The following is a 9,865-nucleotide window of genomic DNA, read 5'->3' as shown; positions in this document are numbered from 1 at the left end:
GATACAGGGAGAAGATATTTCTGCCTTAGGCTTTGATTTTGTGTTTACGCCAATAACAAACTTGTCGGAGGCGAAAGGGAACGAAATAGGTTCGAACATCGAGATGAAATTATCATATTTTGAAAATTTTAAAAAGATATGATATTATGGTAGAGGGATCAGGAATTCCTAATCAAAAATTCATTCGATTGCATATATACATACACACGGAGACATGTACTTACATAAATATCCAAATACATACACATGGACTTAGTTAGTAACCACGTGCAACTTGAAATCGATTTTCGTCGTAACGATTTCAACGGTTCTCTTTTCTCTTTTTTTATTTATTTATTTTTTTTTTCTTTTTTCTTCCATTTCCACTCTCGCCTTTTCCAGTCTCATCCTCCTCTTCTCACTAGAATCATCCTCTCCATCCCCACATCGACGGTCACAGCAACCAACTCTTTCTCTCTTTCTCTCTTACGTTTCACGTCAGATGACAGCCAATTTTTATCCTGGTGATTGCATTTGCAATTCCGATGCGCGCGCGTTCCATGTACGCTTCCACCAGTTTCTGGCCAGCCCTTTTCGCGCGGTATTCTGAACCGATTTGTTCCTCGTCTCGTCTCGTCTCTTCTCCTCCTCTTCTCCTCCTCTTCTTCTCCTCTTCTTTTTCTATTCCTTTTCTCTTCGTGGCTAGACGATAACCGCGAGAGAGATCGAGGTCCTTTAAATAGAACGGTTCCTACCCCTATATGTATTTCCGTGACGTGACACGAGAATTGTTCGCGAATTTCCCTCGAAATTGTTATCGAAACGACTTTTATATCGCACAAAATATTTTTTCTATATGTTTTATAATAATTAATATACATTATAATGTCTCCAATTAGATCTGGACTAAATTGAAATTAGAAATCAATTAAAGTAGTAATCAATTAAATAGATACATCAAATAATGAGAAATCAGAAATATTTTTGTTTAAATAATAATAAATATAATGTTGAAATATTTTAATTCTGTTAATTGGTCATAAATATCAAAAGAATTATTTTTTTTTTTTGCTGAAATTAAAAAATATCTCAAATATTTCAAAAAGAGAAATTCTCTACAAAATACATTCAACTGATATGCACACGTATAGATTATTACGTATATAGTGGGAATTAAAGAAAAAAAAAATATATATATACACATGTAATATATTATTAACAAAGGAAATAGTACAAATTTTTCTTTCTTCATGCTCAATACTTATTTCAAATCTTTCATGATCTTTATCACTAGAAATCTCTTTATTCATAAAACAATGGAATGATCATCGAGTTCGTTTCGCTATGCTTCATTTTTTCTTTTTCCATAATTTTCTTTTCTTTTTCCTTTCTTGTTATAAACATTTAAATCGTTGCAAGTTCTTACACTGCCAATTTTAAAAATAATAAGCTCGAAGGAGAAGAGGGATGATGGAATGAAAAAAAAAAAAATGAGAGGAGAAAGTATAACAAATGGTTTGTGGCAGTGGCACGGGATAACCCGCAGGTTTCAGGCATAACCGAAATCCCGGTGACTGATAAATTATCCAAGAGACTGCAAAATTACGCTCGATCTGCGATCCTCTTCTTAACAGAGAAAGAGAGAGAGAGAGAGAGAGAGAGAGATGTATTTATCTATTCGTTCACGATACGTATGCCAATACGTTTCTCTCCGATTTTCTCTTTCTCTCTCTCTTTTTTATTCTTCTTTTTCTTCTTCTTTTTCTTCTTCTTTAATCTTGACAGTCTTAAATGTTGGATCGTCGATTTTCTCGAAGAAATGTGATAAGATAGGTGATAAGGTAGGAAATGTTGAAGGTGCGAAGTATGCTCGAGTAAATTTGTACGAAGGATCTTATTCTTCGGGACAAGGTAAAGCATAGAACGGTATGCTCATAAGGTGGATGACGAGCAAGACTTCGGCTCTCTATTATATGGATAAAAGTGAAAAATCGAGGGAACTACGTCTCTACCGTCTCTCTACGTCTTTGCCGAAAGCGAAGATACGTATACGTTCACTTTCACATATGTGCCTATGTAAGTGTGTAACACTGTAACAAGTTTGTGTTACATGTAGGTATCCGTTATATCGTCGAGGATAATAATAATCGACAAATCGAGTCGACGTTCGTGATGGACGATCTCTCTATATAAGTCCGACGATCCGTAATTTATTTCTTCGTATAATAAATCCTGTTACGCCGCTCTCATTCTTGTACTAGTAGAAATAGAGGTAGCAATACCAGTATCGAGGATCGTATAAGAATAAGAAAAACGTTGTCTCGTTCGATGAGCCTCCTTTTTTTTTCCAAAATAGTAGAGTTTGAAGAACATATATCCAACTCGATTTATCGATCGATCTCCGAGCGTTGTAAATACGATTCTCGGATGGACGCAACCCAGATGTAGGTAGATACTTTAATATCTTCCCGAAGATTTACGATTTATCGTAAGAGAGATACGAGAAAATGGCGTATCGACTTTTGTGAATGTGACGTTCGCGATGAAGGGTATCAGAAAATAGATCGAGAAAGCAGACGAAGGGAAAAAGATTAAGTGTCTTCGAAGGATAGCTAGGTAAATCGGTAAGAAATCGTAATCGAAAAGCGTCGTCAAGCTTTCTATGCTCGTCATTGTTCAAAGTATATACATATCTATGTACAGATATCTCATATGTATATCTATACGTTCTTCAGCGACATGTATATACGAGTTTATATATGTATAAACGACATGATATACAAGTTTATATATGTATATACGACATGTATGTATATATATATATATGTGTGTGTGTGTGTGTGTGTGTGTGTGTGTGTGTGTATGTATTTATGTATGTGTACATATATATATCTTCGTAAGATTTGTTAAAATTTTATTCTATGTATACCTACGTTTCGCGTTCGCCAATGCAGGTGTAAATTTACACGACGAACAGCTGGCGTTATCGCATAGATAGCGTCGCATACCGACAGCTTTTGTGATATATTTACCGTAACACAAAAGCTATACGTTTACCGTGAAGTACATAACATTCAACCGGTAGACCTTCGCGGAAATCTCGCTTTTACGAGAGCCCATCGATTTTTCTAAACGGTTGACTCTCGCAACGAGAGATACAATATCGGACGATTTCAAGCACGAAACGTGTTCGACTTTCCTGCATTCCCTGATTTTCCAACAACTTTACGATCCGTTTAAGCGCGTTCACTTTTCTACATACGAAACAAAAAGAGAAAGAGGGAGAGAGAGAGAGAGAGAGAGAGAGAGAGAGAGAGAAAGAGAGAGAGAGAGAGAGAGAAAGAAAAGAAGAGGAATAAAATGGGAAAATTTAGCGATTCGTCGAGTAAGTATGCGCTTGAATTTTCTCAAAAAATGCAGTTGGAACGTAACGCTCAATTAACATTTTTCCGCAAGCATGAATCCTTTGTTTAAAGAAATTTTTTAAAAATTCGAATTCGTAGCGATATATAATCGGAATAATTTTGTAAAATAATTCGTCTTATTAACAGATATAAACCTACGAAAATTCATAGACCGAAGATGAATCTTAAAGGCTCTTTAATAAGGAAGACAACCAGAAAGCTTATCGTGTCGGCGATGCAACAGGTGACGCGTCTCAAAATTGTCAACATTTCGTATGACGATAAAATCAGACAGTGGTTTCTACAATATATACATATAGTATATTGTATCTACATGCATATACATAGGAGATTGCTTTTGTGTACCAGGAGGAATTTGAACTGTTTCAGAAATCGGCTTGAAATGATCAGAATCATTAAATAATCATCGATTCTCGTTCAGACCAATTGTATTTCGAAATTATAACAATTATCCATCTGACATAGCAGTGATAATATCAATTTCATTCCCGAATGAATACTTGATAATGTATAACGTAATACCAATACAATTATTTCTACATGGATAATTCTAAAAATTTTATTCCTCCCAAAATTATTATATTACGATCAGTAACATCGAACTAAGCCGAAATCTTGTCAGTTTTTCATTATTAAACAGCAATAATATTAATTTCATTCGTCAATTGAACCTTAATAATATCTATGATTCACATACGATCTACAGATAGATACTCACGTATGTATTTCATTCTGACGTGAATTTCATTTACTGCAAAATCTTTAATTTTAACAATTAATACAATAACTATATCACATGGTTTTATTTCAATTATTTAATGAAGTCTTAATAAGCAAAAATGATGAAATTGATCGAATGATGAAGTTAAAAGAATATTTTCACGTATATTTTCATATATATCATATATATATATATATATATATATATATATATATATATATATATATATATATGATTATAAAGGCAAAACGATGGAAACATTGGAGGAAAAGTATGTCAACCGTCGATCAAAAGCCCGTGTGTTCGTCATTAAAAGCATTTTTAAAGCCTGCACACATTAAATGCCGTAAGCCTTTGGCAAAAAGAGAGAGAGAGAGAGAGAGAGGGTAAGGGAAGGAAACAGCGACAAGAAAAAAGAGGACGACTAAAATGAAAATTTTTCAAACGCAAGATTTCAAGCCGCACGTAACTCCCACGTGAAGTCTGCTTAAAACGAGGAAAAGGGGGAAAAATAGAGGCAGTGCACGGAGATTGGTGGAAGGGTAAATGAGACTGACTTTAAAATATGTGCCTTCGCCATTACGAAGACGTATATGCCAGCGCACATGGCACAGAAGAACCCACCCTTAACTCTTCAACGATTTGTACCGTGTTAAGAGCGGTTAAAGTTTCTATATATAGCAATATATATGTAAGTATACCAACCCATCGCCTCTTAGACAGACAAAAATGTCAGAAAAGAATATGCACGATGAAATTTATTTCATTTTTTTCATCAAGCATTTATATAATATATTTTCTCTGTTTCTCTCTCTCTTTCTCTCTCTCTCTCTCTCTCTCTCTCTCTCTTTCTGTGATATACTTTTAGTTCGAAAGAATAATCATAATGAAAGTTAATTATTTTATTTAATATGAAACAATAAAAATGTTTCTTCTCGTAAGAGAAAATATTTTTTTCTCCTTTCCCTGATATATCTTAGTACTTACAAATATTTCATTTCATAAAAACAAAAATGTAGTGTCTGAGTACTAATGATGGTGAGTATATAAGAAGACTTTATTTAGATTTGCTGCAAAACCGAAGCTATCTAAATCGATCATACTCGTAAAATGCAGAAGCTCGTTCACTTTTTCTTCCCTTGCATTAGAAGAATTCAATGGCGACAGAGAGGAAACAGAAGTAAAGAAAGAGAGAAAGAAGAAGAGGAAGAAGAAAAAGAAGAAGAAAAGGACGAGAAATAAGAATAACGGATAGTACGATTTCCAATCTTTGTGCCCGAAAATCGTCCTTGATCCTCGGCCAGAATCACCGCAAGGGGGAAAGAAGTATAAGAGTATATAACCTAGCTGGTGGAAACTTCCTTTCTCCCCGACTTTCTTTCGACCTTAGAAAAGAAAGAGAGAGAGGGAGAGAGAGAGAGAGAGAGAGAGAAAGGAAGGGCACGCCATAGTGATCTGGAAGAAACGGGAAGGCCATAGGAGAGTGGGAAATGGAGGAGGCAGTTTGGATTACAGGCAAAATACGTCGAAACGAAATCCCTTCATCCTTTAATACCGATCTCACCCCCCTCCCGGCCTTCTCTATTTCTCATTCTCTCCTTTTCTTTCTAAGACCGACCAAATATACCGCAGGATAGTCTCGATAGCTGATGGTCCGCAGTGCAACGCGTTTTCATGACCAAAGACTTGAAGAATAGACTCTTGAAATTTCGTACCGTTTCACGGAGCTCCTTCTGATTTCTTTCCTCTTTCATTGCGTTCCTCTTTTTCTCCTTTTCTCCACCTCTATTATTTTACTACCTACCTATCTACCTACCATATCATAATATTTTTTTTCTTTCTTTCTTTACGCTCTCTCTCTCTCTCTCTCTCTATCTCTATCTCTCACTTTCATACATCTCACTCGCTATCCCTTATCTCCTCTCCTTGTTACTCTCAGTCTCATTCACCGTCTTAGGTAAGAATGAACCTCCGGTGAAAAGATAAAGACCCTTGCCTACACCACTTCCGTGCAGGAAAAAGAAGGAGGAACTCGATTCTGAGAGGAAAGAATAAAGTAAGAGGAAAAAAGAGAATTTATACCCATATATGAGAGAGCGAGCGAAAAGATAGGTAAACGGTATCAAAATGTACCACCGAAGAAATGGATTATGGTCGGAAACAAGGTTGGTAGTCCAACGAAAAAAGGCTGCTTCTGGAAGGCTCCGTTGCTATCTTCTCGAGGAAGAGAGATTACAAGGTGTATCGTCGCGAAGGATTGCTAGTGCCATGGTGTATGGAGTTATACCACGAGGTTAATCGAGTTTGTAACGCGATGTTATAACGCCCCAACTATATTCCAGCATTTTATCCGGTTAGTTGATAAAACGTTAGAATTAAGTAATAATCTTCTGCAAGAAAAATTTTGAACGTCCTCAACAGTAACATAACATATACTTTCGTCGAATCCTATCTAATTTTCATAATTATAGAATTCTTTAAGAAAAATGTAATTAATTTTTTTGAAAGTTCTGAAATCTTCTAAGAGATTCTCGTTAAAGAGACAACTCGTAGAAGAGGCGAGGGATGAAAGGATGAAATGGAAGAGGATAGTAATAAAAGAGTAACAATGAGTGGTAGGGAAAGGGAATCCTTTTGTTTCTTAGCCAACGTTTTGTTTTAGGATTACGAGCTTATGAACTATCCACGTTTATCTGCGACGACGACTCTGCGAGAGTAGTAAAGAGAGAGAGAGAGAGAGAGAGAGAGAGAGAGAGAGAGAGAGAGAGAGAAGTAGTAGAGCGAAAAGTGAAAAGAGAAAAGCTTTGGGACGAAATACAAAAAGGCAATTATCAAAAGTAATCACAACGCTCGGTGTACGTTGATTTTTAAAGAAATATCATTCACGACTTCTCCTTTACTTTATTTTTCGTTTCTTTCTTGCGATTACTCTCAACGTGAATTTCTATCGTTATTCAGATATTTATTGTTTATTGTTTTTCTTAAAAAAAAAAAAAAAATAAATAAAAAAACATAAAAAAAAAAAAAAAAAAAAAAAAAAAAAAAAAAAAAAAAGTATCTGTTTAATCTTTACCACGAAATGATTATGAATTATTTATCGTGAATTATTGATATTCGTTACTTGTACAATATCATTCATGATTGTAAAAAGGAAAGATTCTTACCTTATCTTCGAAACGACAGTCGGAGTAAATTCTAACTGATGAAATCCGAGTTCTTGCGATTTCACGTCCTCCAAACTGCTGTACCTTACATAGCTACAGCCTGGCGTAGAAATAGCTGCAAAGAGATCAGACAAATTTACATCTGCGAATACGGTGTTCTTAATTTAATATATATGACGTATAGGGACGTTAGAAAATGTAGACCAAGTTTGTACACCGATATTGGATTAATCGTAATCGATTTTTTTTTTTTTCTTTTTATATATACGCTGACAATGGTAGCTTATATGAGCAACCAAATAGAGCGATAGAGTTCGATATATGAAAAGAGAGACATAAATGTGGCGTACGCGTTAACGTTGAAAAATCAATAGCTGCCGGCAGAGTTCTCTTCTGTTCCCGCTTCTCTCGATTCCCCTTCCATAAATAAATATGAATATTACGTATCGGCAGCGGAACCAAGCGTGTATCGAGCGTAAATTTATTATAGCCAGAGATACGGGAGATTCGGCTGCGATCGAGATTCGTTTTGAAAACGTTTCTACGCTTTAAAGCCATCGTGAGATCTCCGTTTCGTCGAATTCGTTCATGTTTCAATTTTGAAAAAAATATTTGTACTTTAACGGAAATCTATGATATCCATTTTTCAATTATACTCCACTTCTTTTTTTTTTCTTTTTTCTTTTTTCTTTTCTTTCCCTTCCTTTTTCTTTTCACGCGAAAATGATTTCTAGAGATCTTCTAGAAAAAAGAAAGAAAAGAAATATTAAGATACTTAAGATACTGAAACGAAATTACAAGTTATCTTTCATCCAACGAACGAAAACTCTTTCGAATAATTTTCGCTGCTTTTCTCACAAGAATCCGATAAATCTCTTTCTCTCTCTCTCTCTCTCTCTCTTTTTCTCTCCCTTTCTCTTTCTCTCTTTCTATCTATTTCTCTCTTTCTCGTCAAAAGTCAATAGCGAGTAATCGTGGAAAATGCAAATTCGCATTCGCCGCAAGGATGGTAAAATAATCTTCACGTCGACTTATGAAATCCGAGCACACTTCCGTGTTCCACCTCCTCCAAATGCCGAGGTAAAAGGTAAATCCTTCGAGGCAACAATGGAAGTAGTAGCTCCGAAGAGGAAGGAAAGAGAGAAAAAGAAAGAGACGAAGATAGTAGGTTTTCAAGCATTATGCTCTGCACGAAGGGATGGGATACTAGAATGAAGGGGTTACGGGGTGTGGATAACAGAGAGAAAAAGAGGAGGGTGGTTGGCCGTCCCAAGGGTAGTATAACTTCTCGATTGTTATTAGGGGATTATTGTTATTAAGTACACATCTCGACGAGGGGGAAAGAAAAAAAAGAGGGAAGAATAAGCAGCGGGAAAGATTTGAAAAATAATGGCGGAGAAAGGAGAAAACGTTAGACTGGATAAAGTAGGGAATGAAAGGAGAGAGTGAAAGGAAGAGAAGAAAAAAAAAAGAAGGAATAAATAAGATCTATAACAGGAGGATAAGAGAACGGAAAGAACAGAAAATATCACGTGATTGTACATGAGCAGAAAAAAGAATGAATGAACGTACGAAGAGATTTTCTCGTTGGAAAGAATATGCCCACTATTCCCATGGTTGAAAGACTTCAAAAAATCTTAAAGCCACCCGAGAGATTTTGAGTTCGCGCATATAAAAGAGAAAAGAAAGGAAAAAGATATTCTCTTTCACTCCCTCTCTCTCTCTCTCTCTCTCTCTCTCTCTCTCGCTTTTTCTTTCTTTCTCTCTTTGTCTGTCTTTCTTTCTTTCTTTCTCTCTCTTTTGAAAACACAAAAGCTCAAATTTTGCTTGTTCGTTCCACGGAGAGACCATAACTTGCAATTCCAACTTTTATCGAGGGTTCGTCCGATTTTTGAAGCCGAATCCATAAAAATATAAATGAAAGTACCGTCCTAGAAAACGTGCGTTACTATATGGGTATGTTTGTGTAGAATAGTAAAATCGTATATTAATCTTTTTGTCGAGAATAAACTCCGACAAATTCACGAGATAGCTTCGAAGCTCATAAGAGAATTTTATAGATTTTATAATCTCTCTCTCTCTCTCTCTCTCTCTCTCTTTCTTTCTTTCTCTTTCTTTCTCCCTCTTTCTCTTTGTCTCTTTCTCTCTTTCTCTCATTTTTTTCCTCTTTCTCTTTACCTCTGCCTCCCTGATAACAAAGATTATCATTCCTCTTTATCTTCCTTCTTTTGCTATACTCTTGACTCTGTTATTGCTATAAACTTCCTTTCTATCCTTTCTTCCTTTTTATCTTTTCTTCCGCTCAAGGATATTACATTCAGTTGAGCTGAAGTTAATGAGACAAAAATAAATGCCCGAGAATATATGAAATAAACATCAATTAATTATAAATTCACATCGAAGTATAATCCTTTTATATTCAGATGTATTACAAGTAGTTTATTTTTTTATTTTTTACGAATTTCTGACTTGAGATTTTTTTTTTCTTTTTTCAAAGATATTATATCCATTACAGAAGGAAAAAGAGAGAGAGAGAGAGAGAGAAAAAGAGAAAAAGAGAAAATATATATTACCAA

General features: G+C 35.3%; 1 protein-coding gene across 10 annotated transcripts in view; it reads right to left on the bottom strand.

The window, feature by feature from the left end:
• The window catches only part of LOC124948267, a 157,995-nt gene that overhangs the window by 77,938 nt on the left and 70,192 nt on the right, over positions 1-9,865 (bottom strand). For 8 of the 10 annotated variants that reach the window (XM_047491631.1, XM_047491630.1, XM_047491634.1 and 5 more), the window contains one exon: positions 7,290-7,404. The exons of 1 other annotated variant lie outside the window; for it this stretch is intronic. In XM_047491631.1, coding sequence (XP_047347587.1) covers positions 7,290-7,404 — 115 coding nt within the window. Of the gene's footprint in view, positions 1-7,289; positions 7,405-7,639; positions 8,350-9,865 lie in introns of those variants that run through there. One more of the 10 variants, XM_047491635.1, reaches the window with a different exon arrangement.

This window comes from Vespa velutina, chromosome 4 (assembly GCF_912470025.1).
Source record: "Vespa velutina chromosome 4, iVesVel2.1, whole genome shotgun sequence".
NCBI lineage: Eukaryota > Metazoa > Arthropoda > Insecta > Hymenoptera > Vespidae > Vespa > Vespa velutina.
This window is presented reverse-complemented; position numbering and strand designations above follow the sequence as displayed.